This window comes from Aulonocara stuartgranti (genome assembly GCF_965226115.1).
Source record: "Aulonocara stuartgranti genome assembly, chromosome: 7".
In the NCBI taxonomy this organism is placed as follows: domain Eukaryota; kingdom Metazoa; phylum Chordata; class Actinopteri; order Cichliformes; family Cichlidae; genus Aulonocara; species Aulonocara stuartgranti.
This window is the reverse complement of record NC_138945.1, coordinates 24,399,728-24,422,948: the sequence shown is the minus strand read 5'-3', so window position 1 is coordinate 24,422,948 and position 23,221 is coordinate 24,399,728. Positions and strand designations below refer to the sequence as shown.

At 41.0% G+C, this 23,221-nt stretch overlaps 1 protein-coding gene across 2 annotated transcripts in view; it reads right to left on the bottom strand.

The window, feature by feature from the left end:
- Positions 1-23,221, bottom strand: part of unc5cb (unc-5 netrin receptor Cb) — a 132,965-nt gene that overhangs the window by 67,829 nt on the left and 41,915 nt on the right. For both annotated transcript variants that reach the window (XM_082539682.1, XM_082539683.1), the window contains exon 2: positions 111-341. In XM_082539682.1, coding sequence (XP_082395808.1) covers positions 111-341 — 231 coding nt within the window. The remainder of the gene's footprint in view (positions 1-110; positions 342-23,221) is intronic.

The following is a 23,221-nucleotide window of genomic DNA, read 5'->3' as shown; positions in this document are numbered from 1 at the left end:
CTGTCAGGATGCATTTCTGTGAAGAAAACAATTTTTATTAATGCTCTGTGCAGCATGATGTCTTCTAAAACAGAGTTGCTAGTCAGCACGTAGCCGATCTTTCTACTGACCAGAGTTCTCGTCAACCCTCTCCTCCACAGTGTGCTCCTTCTGGTGAACCCACTCGCTGTTGCACTTGAAGTAGATTTGGGTGGCAGGTGTGGCCTTGCAGTACAGGTTAACAGGCTTGTTCTTGACTATGTAGGCCTCCTCTGGTTCCATTAAAAACACGGGCAGCGGCTCTGGGGGGTCTGAGGGGAACGTTTCTGGCAGCTCACCGAGACCAATGAAGTCATCCTCAACTGTGAAGAGAGAAACAAACGAAGAATGGTTAGAAGGAAAGAGAGGACGAAGTGGAGAACAGAAGCCAAAATCCCAAGACAGAAAGTGGGAGGACGGGATGGAAGAGCGGAAAGCAGACAAGAGACAGTGGGACAGTATTATAACCACAGCCTTTGCATGGGATTATCCATGTGCACAGCACACAGTGAAATCCCTATCATTTGATATTTTGGAATGTTTACACAAGTGTATTTTTGAGCGCAGGAAATTCTGTGATTCCTCTCCGGCAATAAGACTGCCTCCTCGGTCTAACCACAATCAGCTACTGCTGAGAAGCAAGCACGGCAGAGCCAATAATGAGAAGCAGAGTTCAGAGGTCGACTCCGAGGAACTGAAATTATAAGCTGATCTATCCGTGTCTCCCATTTTCTCTCGCGCACACACGCTCTTTGCTTTTGTCACTTTCTCGCACACGGGCATGCGAGCACGCACACATGCTCCAGATCTAATGACCTCAGGCTTCTGGCCCATTTTATGCCATTCCTCGGATACTTCTGCAGTAGACAGATATGCTTCCCTGTAATTACAAGTCCCTTTCATCTCCCTGTCTTAAATCACATACACACAACTGCATGTGCATGCACACACAAACATGGAGGGAAGAAAAAAAAAAAGTGGCACAAATATATGGGTGTACACGCCCACCAAATGAGCCCAGCTAACTTTGTAACTCTTTGAAGAAGGAAGGATGAAGCCTATTGGCCATCCCATTTGTCACCTCCAGATCTGTTCTATTATTACCATCGAACCGGTAGACATTAATTATTCACAAGCGCGAAAGAAAGAAGGCAAAGTAATAGAGACAGAGTTACAGTGGGAAACATAAGGTGAGAGAGGGAGGAACACTGGGAGACACTCAAAGTAACTCAGCCAGACAGACATGGATTGAGTCATTGAAAGAGAGTTGCAGCAGACAGACAGTAACATAGCACAGGAGGACAGAAACAGGAAGGCAGACTGTTCAGATAACAAAATACTTTATCAGCCCATCAGTAATTCTTCCATGTCCTTCTATCTACCTATTTCTCTGTCCTGTGTGGACATGCTGGAGCCTGGTTGTCTGACAGAGGTTGCCTCTTGGATGCTTTGAGAGCACTAAATAATGTCTTGGCTGAGCAGATATCTCCCCATGATGTCTCCCTAATGTTATCTCTCCCTCCATACCTGCCACAGATTGAAGCTGATTGCTAGGAAATGAAAGGGCAGGAGGAGTCAACCAGAAAATGGCCAAAGCCACCTTCAGCAAGGCGGAGGAGGGGTCTGTCTCTGTCCTGTTATGATGCAGGTGAGGTCTTATAAGAACCTGTCCATTTACCATTTGCACATCCTGTTTTGTAGGTGTGTGATTGCATTTCATCAAAAAAGAGTAAGCTTGGATGTGTTTTTTATAGACTTCTAAGCTCCTGCTAATTGAATATAAGCTATAAGTGACCTTTGACCTTTGGGGTTTGTGTTTGTGTACGTGCAATAAAGAGCCACAACAAGACCATTAGTTGTTTTGATTAACTTCCATCATTCGCTATCAATTCAAGAAATAAGCTAAACATTGCGTGGCCTTTCCTCCCATGCATCTTTATGTACTGTAGGTGATGACTCTATAATGTACAAGTCTATTCAAGCAGACCTTGGCTTACACTGTTCTTTTCTGCTCTATCGTCCTCAGTCCACCCACATCCTCAGCCAGGGGACCCTGACCCAGAAACAGGCAAAGAGAGCCAAGGAAACTCATTAAAGACTGTGTTAGCCTTCTTTCACCCTCCATTCCTATTATCTCTCCATCTCTCCCTCTCGCTTCTGGCTCCGTCGCTCTGTCGAACTCTGAGGCAGCGAGATCTGAAACAGCCATGAAAGCGTGGCTCCCTTACACATAAAGAGACGCGTGTCTCATCTCCTCGCACACATACACCCAGCACAAGCGTTAATGTGCGCGAAGGCACGCACAAACTCGCTTACAGACATTGGACTTCATCAGCTTCCTCAGTGCAAGAAATAATAAATTCAAGTGAATGGAACTAGCCCTGCAGTGAAAAATCAGCCCAGAAATGGGGAAAAAAGAAACATGACAAAATGAAAGACCCTGACTCTTACCAATCATTCTGCTCCCCCTCAACACCCTGCATTAGTAGTTTTATGTTTGTGGCGTACATTTCCCGTATAAGAAACCTATACTCACATTCACTTCCCTGGACAGATTTGTTATTTTCGTTCTTTGAAATGTGACTGGAAAGCTTCTTCCTTGTCACCTACAGCCAGTGAAAGCTGGAAAGCAATGTGAGGCACCGTGCTGTAAGGCGCAAGTGGCTGGAAACTAGCATAGACCGAATGTACAGGTCTACAATGAGCAACCAGGGAAATTAAGAGGACGCATCCAGCGTCGGCCGAGTGCATAAACAAACTATGCACCTCAGTTCACAAAAAGTAGAAAATAAACAGACTGAACTGCAGGAACATTAATCAGGAACACTTGCTTTCTCTGATGTGCAAGGTTTGTTAAAAGGCAACATACAAGGGTCTATTTAAGCAACAACCTGTGTTGGGAGCAATCTGAAATTATATATAAGTGATAAAATTCTTCCTTTCATAAATGTGGGAGGACTTAGTTGGGTTGGGATTAGTCTGACTTGACAGTGTGGACTGATGCTAATTTGTTTTCATGCTTGCATAGTGGTGTGATGATTAGCACTGGTCACCTTGCAGCAAGAAGATCCTGGGTTTAAATCCAGTCTGGGGTCTTTCTATGTGGGCTTCTTCCCCAATTCCAAAGACATTCATTGGTCATTTTGGCTGTGTGTCTTTTTGTGTTAGTCCAGAAAGTGACCTGTCCAGGATGCATCTGCTTATGACAGCTGGGATGGGCATCCACCCACTATAACCCTGAATTGAAGAAGTGCAAGAAAATGGATAGATGGATTGTACTTGGAAGTTAGCCAGTTAATACGCCAGGTTTATTAACACCTCTAACCTGTTCATAGACACGATATGCTTGTGTGTTGATGTAAATTGTCCGTAATCTCTTTAAATACACTTTTTGAATCACGACTGTTTCATGATATAGCCAATTACTGATCCCTGTGTATCGCATTTTGTCAATCACTGCTTAACATCTCAGTACGTTCCACCTTTGCTCCCTCACCGAAACAATGCAGAGGGCAACAAAAGCTCAGACTTTTTCTTTTCCAGTTGGTGATAAAATAGTTTAGATGTTTAGGCACTGGCTTATTAAAAATAATGAGTGCTCGTGACAATGCACAGTTATGTTGTGTAATGGCAAATTGCATATTGCTTCTAAAGACCAAACATGCATTATGAAATACATTTTTAGTGTCACTGTCCTTTTAACAGGAACATTAATATGGCATGCCTCCAGTGTTTGATATGCAATATGGACTTTTCGAAGCATCTGCGATTCTGTAACTTGACTTTAATCAGAAAAAATCGAAATTGCTTTCATATCGAGTGTTTAAAATTTAATGAAATATGTCCTTGCAGCACTTTTATTCAAATTGTATTTTGCTCTGTAATTGGGGTAAGTTTTCCTAATGCATACTGTAACTCTTATTAGTGAATATTTTAAGACTCAAATTGAATATTACTTGAATTTTAGAACAATTTCACAACACAAGAACAAAAAGAATTTTGAAGACAAATGAGCTGCTAAAGAAAAAGAAAACCCTTAAAAATAAGTTTACTGGATGAATGGATACTGCCATTTTGCATCGTCAATGAATTTATTAGGTAGAAGGCACGCTGGTCTGGAAAATGGAAAGACAGATCAGAATTAATCGAATTAATCCGAGATTAGTGAGTGGGAGTGAAGCAAGATAAGAGAAGGTCTTGGCAGTGACTCTCTATTTTGGCTTGAGTTCACTCCAGTAACTGTGGGAGTGCAGCAATATTAAGGGATGTTTACATTTTGGACATGAACAAATCATAGTCAAAACAGGCTCATAGCACTGGCACAACAACATATATTAAGACAGAGTCCCTGAGATAAGAGGTACACTAAAAAAAGAAGTGTCGCATAAATAAATCACAGTTGCACAGAAAAGTGGGAAACCCACATCAGAGAAGAAAGAAAGAAATTCATAATAAATATGAGATCATATTTCGCAACTTCAATGTGGTCAACACTGAGATTTTGCAAACATGTGAGCACTAACCACGTGAAGTTGACCATTTTGGACATGTGATAATCACAATAACAATGTAGGATCAAGTGAATGCTTCAGTTACACAGGCCTAGAAAGCAGTTTACGACTTTATTCTTAGAACCATATCAGGTCCAATATGGCAAATGGTTCTAATGTAATAGAAGCACAACATAACAGGAGAAATCTCTATGCAGTAAGCGCTAAACAGATTGCAAAACCAGCTAAACCAAGAGTGACCAGTTTAATTAGCCAGTGTTTACTTTGCTGGTTATTATTTTGGCGAGTTGATACTGATATTGCCAATATTTTCTTTAACATTTTTTGGCTTAAAATCATGTTACATGGACATCAGTTGCTCATCCATTGCCCCTTTGACACACACGCACACAGACACACACACTGCAGGCACGTCATGGATTGACAGTTATATTGCAATGCTGCTATCAAACGTTGATGGATGCACTGGAAATGAGTTGGGGTCCAATATCTTGGGCAAGGGCAGTTAGCCATGGATCGAACCACCGACCTGACAGTGGATGACCTGCTCTCTCTCTCTTAAGCCACTGAAGTCACAAAAACTTGTAAAAGCTCTTGTTCTTTTAAATTTTGTGTTTAGGTGCCAGCTGTAGCCAAAGTCAGTTCTTCGCAACAGACACTCTGGATATGTCCAAATCTGGAACCAGGGAGATTTGTGTGGATTTTCTACAGTGAGTAGAAGTAAATGGGATTTCAAAGTAAAACATTGAAACACAATATTACTACAAAATTTCTAGACTAGATGATAGGGCTTCAGTTTTCAAAAACCATTTCTGAAATGCTGAAAATACACTGAAAGGTGTTGTTTACTGATACAGGTGATACTTTTGAGTTTTACATAAAATAAATTCTCATTATACATCTAGAAAATAGCCTGTATTATGTACACTATGTTTGCTGCACATACTATAGAATGAACCGTTTTCCTGCACCGCATGCCTGGTGTGAATATTTGTAAGACCGTATATCTTATATCATATATTGCATGTGAGTGCTTCTGATAACAGCATTTCAATGCTGGGCTGTGACATCACCGTGCAAGATAAGCTGTCTCCATTTTATCTGTACTCAAGCTGATTTATTGTCCCAAAGAAAGCACTGTATCAGTTGGACAATGTTTCCCTTCCATCAGCGGTGAGTCAAGCATGAAAAAGAATGAACACCAACATAAACCTCCTCTCTGTTCATCCCCGTTTTATTCAGATTTGTCCACTTTGCTCTCCTCTCATTCCCTCTTGCCTTCTTCCTTTCACCTTCTTTTCACTCAGCCCTGTCATTCATGTATACATCCCTCGTCCAGATATAGAAAAAAGCTGGTTGGCTTGATCGCTGGACAAGGGTGGAGTTTTACTCGGCGGTGTTTTGCTACTTCGCTATGGGGAAGGACAAGAGGTGCTTTGCATCTGGGTGGTCAAGCAGAATAATAAACCATCCAGCTGTCAAGTCAAGTGAAGCAGGATAAGTAGACTGTCAATCAGATCTCCCAATAAATGTACTTTAAGCACACCTACCCATTATATTGAGTGAACATAAATCTATGGTAATGACTTTCCCCAGTCAATACTTGTTAGTATTGGATTAAGTAAAGACCCATACATCCCACTGGCTCAAAATCGATATGTATGGCTGTTGGTTTAAAAGCAAAATCCTTTAGAAGCTCCATGAGAAATGGGCAGAATAAGTACAGGCTTCCTTCCACTCTGATGTCTCTTTCCAGCTGAGTGCTTTATATACACTCGTGTGTCTACACACATTGTCTGCAGGGTCCCGTCTCACACTTGGCTGCGGCAGGTATTTATTGATTACTGTTAAGGGCCAGTGACCTCTCCCTCGCCCCGTCCTATCGGAGCCTCTCTGCTGAGGCATGCAAAGCACACTCATATATCATCTCTAGGGAATCCTACCATCACACAAACTAGCAGGGGAGGAGAAATGAAAAAAAAGAAAAAGAAAAACAACAACAAGAGATTCCCTAAAAGTCAGCATTGAGCTCAATCAGTTCACTGCACATAGTCATGTCATTGCAGGCTGAAATCACAGCGACCTGGAGGCAGAGTTCACGTATACCAAATAAACAGAATGAATAATTAAATGTGCTCAGTATAGCAAACCCCAATTCATGGGTTTTATCTTTACCGGCGCATGTGATGTAATTGGAAAAATTAATGCGCAAACTGAGTTCGGCCACTGTGGTAAAGTACAAACACGCAGCTGAAAAATACCGGAATATTAAAGAATGGGAGAAAAAGAGATGCACATGTAAAGTTTGCACAATAATCAGCTTCCTAAACTTTTCCACAGCTTCCTCTGTGACTTATAAGTGGCCAGATAGGTGGAGAATAAAAAAACAATATTAAAAAATGCAAAAAATAAATCAGCAAATGCTGATTGTGTTTTTTTTTTTTTTTTGTTTGTTTTGTTTTTTGGGAGGACAGACCCACTTCTGTCTTTGTGACTTTGCACATGCAATCATGTCTTTCTCACTGTTGGCGTTTACATGTTCTCTCCGATCATTATCCCCGACCTTCACTTGGTTCTCTCTGGCTGCACTCTGGCAGGAAGCAGCTGGCGGTTGCCAGGGTCATGCTAGGCCTTGGTCACTGCCTGTCCAGTTGCATGATGGTGCCAGAAAAGACTAGGTCAAAGCATCATAATTATCAAGGTTCACCATTTCATTTTTTTAAACACATTTTCACTGCCCCAAAAACTATATTTTGATGGAATAGAAGACTAAATTGAAATTTTTAGATCAACACATTTTTAAATATTACTGCCTGTGGTTGAAAACACACTGTGTGCCAGTCAAGCAGTTAATCTGGTCAGACTAGCTGGTAATAGAAATGAAATGATGGATTGAAGACTAGAAACTGCTCTATGTTTCTCAAACCAAATGTAATTCTATTAATTAATAATTATTCAGTTACGTGATAGGAGACACTAAAGAGGTGAGAAGAAGCACGAGAGAAGCCAGAGACCTCGACAAACGAGATAGGTGAGCGATCTTTTTAAACTAAAGAAAGCAGTTTATTCAGTGTTCATCCAACGTCTGCTTATGAGATTTTTCCCTTTACAAGTGGGAACATGAACACTGAAAAGTAACTAGGAAAAAACAAGGAAAAAAACAAGACAATTAAAATTTATGTGTAAAGACCAATAGTTTCAATTCAGTGAGCAAGTGGTTGAATTGCTTTGATGCATAAACGAGTACGACTATTGGCAATTAAAGCCCATTTAGATGATTTATGTTTCTCCTCTTTATTCTTTTATAATGTTTGAGAATGTGTTTGCATTCACACTTGTTGTCTTACAACCTTAAAGTTGCCATTAACTTAATGCATGACCAACATTTTACATATTTAATTTCATTTTGGGGTGTTATTTTAGCTCCCCTATCCTTATGTGTCACATTCTCTGTTTTTCTATTGCTTTTTCTAAATGTTTTTTTCTCCTCAGTCTCCTGCAGTTACGATTACCTTCTCATTGGATACAATATGCTCCCCATCCACCCCCCTTTCCCTCCCGCATGTGCTCATGGATGAAAAGTCATTTCGGTGCTTGATTGGAGAATGATGCTGCTACTTAGAGAGTCAGTCCATCAGCACTGAGGGAGGAGAGCGCAAGGAGACAGAGAAAAGCTCTGGAGGAGAAGTGGCTCCCTGGGGCGTTGTAGCTGTGATGGGTGAGCTGTCAAACGCCCCATTGTCCAAATTACCCAGCAAGCACCATGCCGCCACCCAGGACTAATTTATGGTGCAGCAAGGCACGGCACATACATTGCTTTCTGAGTTTACGGGAGAGAAAAAGAGAGGAAAAAGGTGTAAGGAACAAGTGGGCTGTTCAACCTAACCCATTCCAAAGAGGTACAGCGGGGGTTCAAACACAGACAGTACAACACAAACCCCAATTAACTTCACACAGGATGGGTATTTGCCATCTTTATGCTTCAAGTCCTCAATGACAGGTGTCAATATGAATATGTGTCATGCTCCCGCACCTCCATGCCCACCCACAACTCGAGCACTTGCATTCACTGATGCACAAACACTTAAATGATGTTTTAAAGCAGCCATTGCATACATAAGCCCCATTGCTTGGCTTCACTTGCAGACATAACGACTGGTCCTTTTATCACAAAAATGGCAAGCCTATTCACTTGTCACATGTCACACCCCTGGGTGCCCGAAACCAGACAGGGCCATCACCCTACCCCATACTGACCAGCGGGCCATGGAGTGGAGCTGTGCTTGTCAGAAGGAGACGCGCTGCACTCTCTGACCCCTCACTGTGCCCAACGCCTTGATGCGATGCCTCTACTTGGCTAATTGGCCCATAGCAGTAGGCAGCCTGTTTCTGCCACTAGCAAAAGGCCAAAAGGGCAGACATACAAACAAAAGATGACAACAGATGCACAGGATCATCTCATTAAAAAAAAAAAACTATGATCAGAATAAGCTACACAACTTATCAACAACATAAACTCTGGAGAAATTAATTGTGCATGCAAGAAAGTGTCAGCAAAATAATCTCATTTACATTTGTTTTTGCATTTGACATTTGGGCATTTGTTTTAAACGTAGCCATAAAGCGGTTCAGAGGATTTCTCAAATACCTCACATCAGCTTTAGAAGTGGTTTACCAATGTACCCGTGTCTTCAAAAAGACAGTGAGAGAAATCTTACGCCTTTCACCACCAGTGTAGACTGTCTTCACACTGGAGAAGAGCTGCTCATCAAAGAAAATTAACAGTAACAAACTCATTTTCAGCACTAAATTAGACTCCTGAAAAGACATGAGTACCGACAAGTAGAAGCTGCCAATCTGCTCATGAGCTACACTTCAATATTTGTCCTGTGTATATCAAAACATACATACATCTGCTATACATGAATTAATTACTCTTATGGCCTTTTGTTACTTGCATGTAAAGCTCAAGAATTGTCCATTTTTCAAACTCCTTCAACCTTGCCTTAGTGTAAAGCCATTGATAATTTGGACATATGCATACAAAGAGATTAGTGTGATTTCAGCAGATTTTTGAAAGCAGAGTGTTTATTATACCATGTCTTTCTGCTTTGAATTACACCGCTCCTCTACTGTGCAGCAATCAGCTGAAGATGACACGTGACACTGCAAATACATTCAAAAGTTCTGAGTGGAGGACTTCTAAATGTAAATCATTTGTATTATATTATATAGACATTAAGACTCAAATTGAATTTTTGTGTATTTTTCTATGGATTCACAAAGCAATAGCGGTACCATTGATACAAGACAGCAAGGTTAGAGAAGACATAACAGCGATATACAGGTGTAGCGATGAGGATCGTAACTGCGTAACTACATAGAATCAAGACAAGGCAACCATCTCATCATTTCTCAGTGATGTGTTCTCATTTTATATGCCTTCCTCACACATATATTCTAAAGCACTCGAATGTCCAACCTCACAAAAATCCCTAGCAGCACTTTATCTGAAGGACATTACAGACTGGAAGTGTGTCAGAAAGTGTGAGACACCATCCCCAGAGCATAGTCTATTCTGCACGTCTGTCACAGAATCTGGCTGCCTGCTTATTCCTCTGAGATGCACGGGCACATAGAGCCCTCATGCCCACATCAACCTAAATCTTATTCTCACCATCTCGTCAATCAAACTGCAAAGTGAGAAACCATAAAGAGACATACGGTGCCTTGAAAAGTTCTCTCTCTCTCTTTTTTAATGTTCTCTCCACAATTGTGCCTTCTACTGTGTTCCCAGGCCTACCGCTGAGCTGAGGATTTGTGTATTTTGACCTGCAGCCATCTACTAAAGACCTCAGATATGATGGGAAATGAGAAGATCAGGATTTGTTATGCGCCGTAATATACCAAACATGGGTGTATGCTCTAATGCGGGCTTTGATAGTCTAACCATGGGTGTGTATGTGGGTGTGTTTGTGTGTGGAGGGGTGAAGTATGCGTTTGCATGTGTGTACATGTGTCTTTGTGTGATGGCTGAATTAATGTGACAAGGCAGATGTAATGCAGAATCATAAATCTTAGCCCCGGGATCACTAGAGGGAGAGCAGGAGGTGATATATTAAAGGGCAGAAACGCGCACACACCCACACGCACAAATGCCGCCGTTATGATGCTGATAATAAAAACAAGAAGCCGACCGCAATAGCCAGCTAATAGACATGACTCCGCATCTAGGCCTAAGGGCGATGACATGCACACACACATGCAAGTGACACCAGATACACACCGAGAGCACAAAACACAAACTCTATCCGCTTTTCCAGCAATTTATTATGCCGCTTTGGGCCTAACAGCTCAAGTGTTAGATATGGCTGTAATACTGTTAAAATCTTAATACTGTTACACAAGCTCGCTGTTGTACAACATGCTAATTCTTTATTTACAGTGCAGAGAGCATTAGATGGCAGTAAAAAAAAAAAAATTGCAACAGTGCTTCTGTCGAGAAAACTGCAACCACTCACTTTATCAAAAACACAGATGAAGCCAGCAAGTGTTACTATAAGTTCTAAAAAGCCTCAGTCGCAAAAGAAGACTGACCAGCTGATCAGTTATCGGAGTGTGTCCCAACAGTCTGCTCAACAAAATCTGACAGCTGTCACCATCGACTCACTTGCTTTTATGCTGTAAAAAAGTATTAGCCACTACAAATCCATCTTGTGCTTCCAGATACATGACTGCCTGATCCAAAGACAATAAATGTCATTCACTTATAATATAAAGGCTGATTTTTCTATGTTTCAAGCTTTATTCCTATAGAAATATCTATAAACTATATAGATAAACTATCTATATTATGCACACATACAGTAGGCTGGTTTAGCTACGAACACAATCCCCCTCTGAATTTAAGCAATAATTAATGCATTTCTACTTTTCTTCAGCATTTCTGACAACAATTCATATTCAACTTGAATTTACAGTCAAAAACGTACATCTCAGCAGGCCTGCAGCATATTTGCTCTTCCACGTAGATTAAGCGTGTTATTTTAAAAATGCTGAATTCGTTCGAACAAGAGGAGCTGCACAGCAACACAGTCAGAATTGCAGCTTGTTTGGCTGCTTTACAAATAGTTCTGCGGTGCAGAATTTTTCCATTGTATTTCCGTACCGCTAGTGTGTCCTCCTGCATGCTTATTTAAGGGTAGCCAGGACGCTTGCTGGGCTTACGCCTAAAAAGAAAAGGGCTTTGTAAGCATTCGAGGGTAATTGCACCACGCTGGTTTCTGCACACAGGCTACATTACATACATGTGTAATTACTGTAGGATTGGTGACTGTGTAGTTTTTGGGTGTGCCAACACCCATTAGCTCACATGCACTTAGATCCATTTGGACTCCCTTACATGCAAAGCCCTGGCAAAATTGGTTTAAACAGCCCATGATGATTATGAAAATGAATCAGCCCATTTCATACTGTTCCATTCCCTTGCAATAACATCTTGAATGATCCTCTGTATCCTTGCTTACTCAAATATCAAGTAATGAATCATTTCTATACAATCCCTGCCTTATGATCCAATGAATGCTTCTATAGGTGGTAGAGCAGGCTTAAAGATGGAGTGACAGTGAGGAATCTGCAGTAATTATGGCGCTACTTCATTGTATAACAGACACAGACAAAAGTGGACATGTGATGCCAGTGCTGCACACTCATAAACCATGCCACTATGCTGCTATGACCCTGACCAAACCTGGTATCACAGGATCATATCCTGACTGCTTCCATATCCGGCTGAGATAGATTGCAGTTCACATCTGGAAACAGAGTGCATCTGAAATATATCTTGACTGACTACTTCAGATCAGATTCTGCTGCCCTGGTCAATTTTCATTTTGATTTATTTATTTATTTCACTGTGAGAAGAGAAACTGCATACGGATTCAAACCAACCCAGACAAGTTTCCATAAAGCCAGAAGGGAAAGTTTGAGGGAGAAATATGAGATTTCAAATCAAGATGTGAAAATAGAGAATGAAAAAAAGCTAACTAAACGCTAAGACTTTAGTTTCTCTGCTTGGGAACTATGTCTAGTCACACAAATGTGACAAGACATCTCACAGAGATGAGACCCATCTCCATATGGTGGTCCCATGCACCTTCAACTATATGAGACTACATGTCGTATCTTGACAAGTATGCTTGTGTTTAGAGTCGTCCACTTTTGACTCGAGCTACAGACACAAACCCACAAGCGCGGAGACACATGTAAGTAAAACAAGAATAACGGCCAGAGGCTCACAGGTATTCGATACATGAAAATATTATGAGGCATTTGCTATTGCCTTCGCTTCTGAACCCAGTTGAACATCTATGGGGAATTTTGGACTGGCTTGTTAGCTTCGTCCTCCGCCGCCATCTAAACACCAAGCAGTACTTCACTAGAGCTCCAAAGACTGAAAGTGTTCTGCTGGCAGCAGAATAAGAAATGATCTATTCCACTGAAACACTGTACATAAACAAGAACACGTAACAGAAATAACACACTGCCCAGCAACCTGTGTTTCACACACGCGCGTGCACGCATACACACACACACATACACACACTCACTCACGCACAGACATCACACCTGTTAATGGATGTGTTAAGAGGAAAAGACAGTTGGTAGGAGGGCAGGCAGATATTTGGTGCGTGTTTGTTTCGTGTGAGTGTGTGTGTTTGCGTACGTGTATGTGTGTGCGATGGGTGGCGGTGATGGAGGTGGGGGGGTGACTCCATTAGGCAATCACACACCCTGCTCCGCTCACCAGGGGACTACTGTCAGCCTGTGATTTTGCCCTGTACCCCTCCCAGCTCTCTGCTGCTCACTGCTGAAATAGGTCAACCACATATAATGGAGGGGCAATGAGGAGTAAGTATCCACTCCCCCAAGCCTCCATCTCCCCATGTCCCTTTACACTACCCCACCCGTTGCTTCTGCCATGCCCGCAATAGAAAAGCAAGCCATGGCACCCCACAGACAAGCAGAAACCAGCTGGGGAGAGAAAGCCAAAGACAGCCACAACATGCCGACCTCGCAGCCACAACACTCGTTTACACAGCCACGCTTGAGCAGAGCAGATTCCTGGCATCTCATGTGGAATACGCACATTTACGAGACAAATCTGTAGCATTGGCTTAAAAAGTTAATCTCTGCAAAATTAAATGAGAACGGGGAGGGGAAATGGGGAAAAATCTAATAATGGATATTGTGTGTATTGTGTGGAAATGTTTGCAAACACAAGACAGTTCATCACTGTCACTCCCCAAGGAAGCACGAGACTGAAAAATATCTTTACAGGGACTGCATTATTTCAACATTAAGTTGGCAGTGAATTTAATGGTCATGGGGAGCTTGTGAAAAAGAAAACTTGAATAATGTCTTCTGTGGCTCTGGGGAGATTTTAGCCAAGTCTGAGAAAATAAATCAAGTGGAAGCATCCAGGTATCACAGCCTGGAAATTTACAGATAATGTCATTCGACATATGAGTTGAATTATGTGTTGAATTCATAGACTGTAGATAAAAGATGGATGTAGGCACTCTAAAGTCACTGACTGGATCTTGAAGTCTTTAAGCTGAGCATTTGGAAGCGTCTGCCCAAAGCATGTGGACTAAAACTGGTCAAATAATGCATCTCTAAGGCACCTCTGTACTGGCTTTACTTTTCAGATCAGGAAGCTACATCAGTCTTTTCATTCTTTATTACCAAACTCTCATTTGCAGATCTATTTCAAAAATGCTGGTAAAATTGAAACCAAATAAGTTAGAGCAATAATCCTTTTTACCATGCAAAACTGGATGAGTATATCACACATTCAATGTGTCCCAGACTGTTGTTTTCTTCTACTAACACAGAAATTTTGCAGAACTCAAGCGAAAAGTGAGAGCAACAACAAAAACTTCATAATCCAATTATAGGTGCTTTATTGATCTAATCAGCTGTTCACAGCAGATAAATTATACATCATCAGGTTGTCAGGATAGACCATCACGTGTTTTTGTGCGTACAACTAACTGTAACAACAGAAAAGTGATGTAATTTTCCCAGTAAAGTAATATTTAACTTTATACCTTTCAGTAAATACAGTTCCTGGGACACTATCAAAAATTGTACACAATATGCATTCTTCTTGCCATTTATAAAAACGAGAGTATGTCAAAAATGAAGCCATGCACATACTCAAAAAACAATTTCTGTGCTTTGAAATGATTTTGTGCCATGTCCATTTACAATTTTGAGGGATACAACTTTGACATTTCTGTATCTAGAAGATATGTACAAAAGGAATTTTTCAATTTCTTTGAGGCTTTTTGCACTTTTCAGCAATATATTTAGTTACTATGGACGTATTACAGATGTACATGACTAACATTTGGGATACAAAGGTTGCATCGATGTATCGCAAGCTTTTTTTTAGAAAAGGATACTGAAGCAAGTAAAAATGTAAAGATAAGCTTTGGCAGACTTGGTATTTTGTAGGTAATAAAGGCTTAAATATCTATCCTGACACTTGTCACCTTGGCTTTTTAAAGCTGAACGTGATGAGTGAGAACCTGAGGACAATGCATGGCCCTACACGAGCAGGCTATGCAGTGACTTTGCACTGCTGTTAGTGAAATGGCATTTAAAAGAGAAGTTGGAGAGTCCAATTTTTAATGCATTATTGAATGTATTAAAAACAGACACGTATTAGTACAGTATACACTTGTGTCAAACTGAGACGTGGTGTGTGCTATTCCAGCCTGATAATGCATGCCAAATATCTCTTCGGGGAAAACATGTCAATGTGTGTTTTCCATTGTTATGCCATTAAAAACTACTCTCAAGTACAAACTTCCTCAGTGTTTATGTTTTTCCCCCTTTGGGAATGTTTTTGCATGCTTCACCATTAGAATCCACTCTGATGTAGACATAAAAGGAACTGCTTAAAACATTGTGTTTTTTGTGCAAAATCGTATTAAATGTGAGGATTTGCAGCTGAATACTGGAGTGGTGGGAAAAATCCCTGATAAGTAATCATAGCCTTCATATTGACAACCCAAGAAACCAGATTTATTAAAAACTGCCATGTTTAGACTAAATTCAATAATTTCCTTCTGCTGTACATATAAAATATAGCTATTGATTCAAAGGCAAATCAGATATACTGGGATCGCTTATCATAAAACATGCATGCATGCACAGGTAGTACAGTGTATGGACAAACCTGGATAAGTACACATACATTCATACATATATACAGTCAAACATAACACTGCCACACTAAGAATTCTTCTGCATGCTCTGGTTTTCTAGCCTCCTTCTCTTCTACCCCTTCTCTACCTCCCTTCTTACTTTGCATCTCCCTGCACCCTCAACTCATGTTGTCTTTCCTCTGCAGTCTCCATTGGCTGTGACCTTTTCTCCAGTGGAACAAGATACTGCTCATCTCCATCGCCCTCATGCATTAATGATCTGTGGTAAGCTGAGGGCATCTGTCTGACTCCCAGCCTGTCCGCTGCTCACCCCACTTCCAAGGACGGAGCTCAGCCAGAGCCGAGCTCAGCCACGTTCCCTGTCACCCGCAGGAGTATGCAGATAAATAGCCACAGATAGCAACAGCACAGTGGACTAAAAAGTAGGGGCTGCCTCTTCTCATCTCTACTGCATACATCTCTTTGACACTCCCCAATGGCAGATATCTAAAATACTAAAGGCAAGAAATGACAGTACACAGCAGACATAAAGAAACAGCCAATTATCCTGGTTTCAGACTGAACCTCACTGCAGACACAAGCAGCTGAGGTTCCTCCACAGGGCAGCGATGCAGAGTGTTGCAGTTCTTTAACTTTATTTGGCGGAACTTAAGAAACACGATGTAATAAATAATGAGAGCTAAAATATATGAAGATGCCCTTTTTTCAGTCTGGCCTCATGTCCCGTTTCTCAAACAACTCCCTGCAGCTTTTTGCTAAAAGATCCCTAAAGTGCTTTTTTGGCAAAAGCTGAGTCTTGTCAAGTTAACGGTGGCCTAAAAAAAACAAGAAAGAGGTAAATTGATTACGTAGAACAAGATGCGGCCCATTCAGCTGGCTGTACATTTGGAAGTGGTACCAGTGATCATTTCTCGTTTCCTCTAATGTGATTTAATTGGTCACAAATTCCCTCATAAAGCATGGACATTAACATTAAAATATTCATATGCAACATCTCCTTCGTGAATCCAGTAAACAAATCAGGACTTTTTTCAGATGCTACAGTGAACTCCAGATCATTTGTAGTTCCTTCACTGTAATAATCTTCTCATACGGCTGCTGTGAGTACACTAATCCCGGGTTCCTCCCCGTCTCCGATGAATAAGACATCAAGATTCCTGAACTTGCCACTTCAGACACTAACAGTTAAAAGTGGTGCCTTACAGCGATGATACTGTTATTCCTTTACGGTGTGGTATTCAGTTCGTAGGTATCGTATGTTTCATTGCTTTTAAATTGTCTACACTAAAGGAAATTGCACCGCAGTCTCGTGGTGAAAATGTAAGTGCTTTTGCTCTCCCCTCTCAACGTTTTAGAGACAAAAAAAAAAAAAACTGCTGCCATGCCCTCGGGTGGACATTACAGAACTCTCGTATTCACTTTCATCAGGAAACTGGTGCTCCAGCAACAATAGATTGTGTGCCACTAAAAGTAACAATAGCAAAAATAATAAGTAAAAAAAAAAATCAGATAATAGATATTATTAAAGGTATCATTAAATAATACCATTGTCAAAATAAACACCTGGTTTCTACGTACCATAGGTGTTCTGCCAGTGTTTTTCCCATTTTACTCTGTTTTTCTAGTCAGTATTTCTCGGTCTAGCATTATTGTCTGCAGTAGCCAATCATGGCCTCTCTGGTACCAACAGAAGGAAGAGAGGTAAATCTTTGTTGACACAGACCAACGGTGGGATATACTGAAAGTATACCATACCATAAATTTAGCAATTTTGGGGGGGAATTCCAACAATAATGGTGAGCCACTTGTCATAACACAGCCATACTGCAATCACTAATCAGCTCACCCTGTCACCTGCCAGGACTCATTCCCCAAAACCCTCAGATGCATTCTGACAGCTGCAGAAATCCTCATCTGGGGGGAAGGGATGAAAAGATTTCTTCTATGCACCTCCCAGACACTCCATAGCCAAATATTTGACTTTGCCTGTGATCCACAGCCCTTGAAGGCTTCTGTTGGGCTTTTCCACGCGACTGATCTCTGTTTTCAAAGCAGGTGTTTAATGCACGTCAGACACAGAAGCCTCGCTCGCGAACCAGGACATAAAATAATATGGAGGGAGAAACAAAGAGTAATGAAGAAAGCTAAAAGTTAGATTTTTTTAAAAATGTGACAAACAAGCAATACGCATTTACGGACATGTATGGTCTTTGATTATGTGACTCAGACTAAGCTCAGAGGTTAAATTAGATGACACGCTTTAGATAGCTGTGAGCCTGCCTGTCGTGCTGATTCAACTCTCCGGGGTTTCTGTCCATGGCACGTCCTTGATGTCACTGCTAAAAACACACACGGCCTTCAGTCAAAAAAAAATACTAACTGGCATACTGCAAATGCATGTCCAACAAGGAGCATGCATTCAATGGAGACACACAGCATAAAGGGAGAAACCTCTCGGGGAAATCGTGCTGACAGATCAAAGAGTAGACATACAGGGATGAACCTTTAAGAATGTTTGAAAGTCTACCACAGAATGTTTTCCTTAAAGAAACCAATTATCCCCGCGGTTGTGTTAAAGGAATGACCACTGCTGCTTCCAGTTCATATCAAGACTTTGCAGATCAGAGGCTCTACCTTTTTTTTTTTTTGTTAAATTCCAGGCCTACGTGAGCTACACGCAGTGCACTTGACATTTAAAACCAAGTCAGAATGACAACGTTTCTAAAAAGTGTTTATTTAATGTTTTCAGTTGTCAGAAGGCGTAAGCGTTTATGTGACAACAAGTCGTGACTGACACGAGCTGTAATTTACAGTCTTGTTTTTAGCTTGATGACCATGGGTTTTGGGGGGTTTTATCTAATTGGTTTTGAAATGCTTTCGTGAATCATGGGCCTCTACAAATTTGTCATCCTATTAAGAAGCGTGCAATCCTTGGACTGAATTTAAAACATCAAAGGCTCGGCTGTGATGAAGAGGAGCTACAACGACATTTACTCTCAAATCATATTAGTCAGTAATCACAAAAAAAAGCTCCACACCTGACTACAGGGTGAACTTAATGCAACTGAGCTACAAGTGATGTCTTTACAGCATACCAACATTGGAAAGACACATTACTTTTTTATGTTATTATGATTCGATGGTCATTGGAACTCTAAATGCAACACTGAACACATATCTGTTAGTGAATAGGAAAAAGCACCCCTAAAATTTTGCCCCAAGTCAATCATTCATCTGCCATTGCTCTGTAAAGTTCTTCACTTTACCCGTATTCATCTGGCAACCGACACGCCACAAGGAGCCACAAATAAGTGACTGTGCAGGATCCACATAGAGAGGTTGCATGTTTAAAAAGTAAATGTATAAATTGTTGGTATATGCTTATTAGTTTATGTCAGCCCATGTACCTACAAAATACTGGGACATGCAAGTCTGGATGATATAGGCAAAAAACAAAACAAAAACAGGCATCTATTCAGTTCTGTTCAATTTTATTTAAACAGTGCCAAGTCACAACAACACTCTTTTCAAAGGTAAAGACCTCACACTTAATTTTGAAATCCTTTTTATCTGTTGAATAGTAGAAATGAAAATAATAATGGGTGTTTTGGTTGTCCAGGGTCAAAATGCCAACTATTAAACTGAGTTTTGTGGCATTTGAATAAACATCAGTGGTCCCCAGAGGTAATGAACCTGACGACTCCAATGATTCCCTAATCTAAATGTTGTAACTCACAGATCAAAATATATAATTTGTTGAGTAAAACTGAAGAGCTTGGATTTGTATCCAGTGCCAGCCTCAGAGCGAGATTTCTATCAGCACCAGTTTGATCATTTTGGATCACTGCACTTTACACATACAGAATAGAGAATACACTGTGTTAGTAATACTGCTCCCACGTTTAAAGCGTTACACACCCACATTTATGAACTCACACTCCGTGAACTCAATATATCCTATCACCATGTGATATGTGGGGCCTAGCACTCACAGCGCGTGAGTGACATTCGGGCCCAGGAGATACACACCGGGGGGTAAACACAGTGCCTTAATAGAGGGAATGAAAATGTGGCTGGTAAGATAGAAGAAGGTGACAGAGAAAAAGAGAGCGGAAGCTACTGAGGGAGAGATGGTGTGATATCGGGGGAGATTGAAGGGAGGGGGACTTCTCCGGCTCACATCACCTTGCCAAACTGTCACTGCCCCTCACACCCCACCCTTACAAACCACCCCGACCCCTCGCCCCGTGGCCCAGGCTCCCTCCCTCCTCGACAGAATGATTAATGGCGTATCTGGTCATGCGAGCACCCCTGTCCCCGACTACACTAAACAATATAACATAATATAAACATCATAACTTGTTTTTCTTTTCTTTGATCACAGAGACTACGTTAGATCCCAGGGTTCTCCATAAAACAGCGAATGGGACATCCTTACCAGAGACTTTTATTTAATCCATTTGTCTGCCGTTGTGTTAATAATAGGTGGAATAAACAATGCACACTCAGATTAATGGCACTGTTCAGTGGAGGAGACTGATAAAATCAGCATCATTTCACATCCTATCTCCAAAACAGCTGAATAATTTCAAACCATTAAAATCCCCCCCAAAAATGATCTTCCATCTACTTGCAAAGAAGGGGCTTGGTTCAGCAATCCACCTATCCCCGTGAGTGGGTCATATTATTTTAATGTCTTTTTAATATAGCCATGTCATAATCCTGCTGTTCCTCTAAACATTCTTGCCCATCATGCACCATACACAGAGTCAACCACACAATATTAAAGGCAATATACCACAAGAGTGGCCTACAAGTTTCATATCAGCTCTGTATTCCCGCTGGATCCATTACGGTTTATAGGACTGTACATTAGCCTCTGTCTAGTACCATTATCTCCTGGTGCTGGTGACACACTAGGATAACACACTTCACAGAGTGAGATTTTTACACTTTTCAGACATGCAAGCAAAAACACACAATACATCATCTAAAGAGGTATGAATTCGCACAGATACGTATGCACAGAGAATAGTGTATGGCACGCGCACACACAACAAAATCTCATTCCATACGGTGACAGTCCTCTCAGCATTCAGAGCACAAAAGTGGTGTGAAGTGTGTTCAGCTGCAATGTGTTGTGCAGTAAAAATGCAATTTGAATGTGTAGCCTTTCCAGACAGCCTGCAGAGATTTCTGCCTCTTTGGAGGAATCTGAGTTTGATCCCTGATGAGATTCGGTTTGGAGTTTTCATTCCTCCAGGAAGACAACGCACACGCACATGAGAAAGCCATGATTCTGAATTCTGTTTTTATTTATTGATTTACTTATAATTGTCCATTTGGTGCCACAATTCACTTTTACTAAATAGTGAAGTGACTGAATGAAAGTGAAACTGAGCTTTCATTTCTTGAAAGCACTAGTTAATAACACTAATTTGATGTTCACTCTATAATACAGCGTGGTAGGAAGAACTGAAAAGAGAAAGATGGAAAATATTTATAATATATAAATAAAAAGTATTATAATAATGACTGATACAAAAAAAAACCAAGGAAAAAATTGTCCATATTATAACAATATACTGAAGATCATGCAAAGTAACATTATAATAATGTGACTCCATCTGAACATTTAAATGCAAAGACATCACTGCAGATAAATGTTATACTTGGACACGACATGTCTTTTTGTTCCGAATACCTTAAAGTTGATTTATTTCTGTGCTCCACACTGACAAAGGAGGCCATGTCATCTGCTGAGCTGTGACCTGCTCAAACACAACCTCAACACCCAGCACATTTCAGTGGCCTCCCAGGGTCTGATGCTAGAAGGCAAGTGCTAAAAGCTGCACACATAGAAAAGAGAAAAGAAGAAAAAGTAGGATCTACTGGACAAGTCTAAACACACACACAAATCAAGTCCTCAGTGCTCAATCACATCCACCGCAAATGCAAAAAACATCTGGTCTAAGGGAGGCGTTGTTACTGCATTAATACTAAATAATAATAATAGAAATTTTCAGATTTGAATAAAAGGCAACATGAAGTCTGAATTTGTTTATAGTCACAGCAATAACCTGACTAAAAAACGATGCCCTCTGATGAGAAACTCTTTAACAGCACCTGACCCAGCATGTGTTTACAGGCCATCCTGGTGAAGCCCAAGGCTTATTGCACTGAGCTCTGAGGTCGCTGCCTTCACCGAAGCCTTCAGGCATCACCACAGAGGGTCACGTAGAAGGTCAGCAAGCATGTCACCACTCTTCCTCTAGCAACAACAGATCCACCCCAATTTCTCACTAAAAACATCATCTTCTTCTTAACCTTTCCATGTATTTTTTATACAGGCTGGAACACACCCATATCAGTTACTCTTTATGCTTCCCGTGCTGAACCAAGCACACAGCGTAGGGCTCCTCTTTCCTTTTTTTCCCCTTCTTCTTGGAAAACTTGGCAGCTCTCTAACTGTGAAAGGGACATGCTCAAGATGCTGCATGTACGCCAAATGAAAAACAACAATTTTCCTCCTCAGCTCGCGCAGATGATGTACTCCACAACTTATAATTGTGCTACTGATTAGGCTCATCCCAGTGCATATCTCTGCCACTTCACAAAGCTCATCAGGCACATCTGTTCCCAACAGCACCAAACAAGAGGCACATTAACAAACAAATAGATAACAATTAGTCACGTTTGAAGTCTTCTGTTCCATTAGACACAAAGCCAGGACTGCTGGCTACAAGGAAGCACAAACGCCATGCTACAGTAGGGGGCTTCCTGGAGATAAACTTTCAGCATTTTGCATCATGGTGTCAATGCATGTGAAATCATTAGACTATGAAAAAACAAAAAACAGGTAGAATTTAGCAGCTATTTACAACCTAGCCATTGCAACTTTGGGTTTTTATTTATTTATTTTTCAGCAATCTGAGCTTTTCTTCTCTCCGCTGAGACACAAGAATGTGAAAAGGCTGCCAAGGTATCACTCATGCTACATTAAGAGACAACTCACGACACGGCGCAGGGTCATAGGTTAAAGTCATTACGAGCTGGGTGGCTACACTTTTTGACCTTTGACCCTCTATTCATAACGCCCTGTCTATCTATTCTGCTCAGTGCTTCAGGTTAAAACTGACCCACCATGAAAGCAGGTGTTACAAAAGCTGCTGAAACGCATACCTTCGTCTGCACTACCAAACCTTACTTTCATAATATGTTAACAGGGCTTTTAGTTTCATAATTGCCTTCATCTTTTATTTTGACAATTAATTTGCTTGTTTTTCGCTCATGCACTCGACCCTGCTACACACACACACACACACACACAAACACCCCTAGCTGCTGTAAAACCCTCTCATCTCCCCCACTTCTTTTTCCATTTTTTAAAATACTTTGCTGTCCTTTTATTTTTGATGAGAAAGGGGAACAGAAGGTCTACCCCAGTGCACTCCC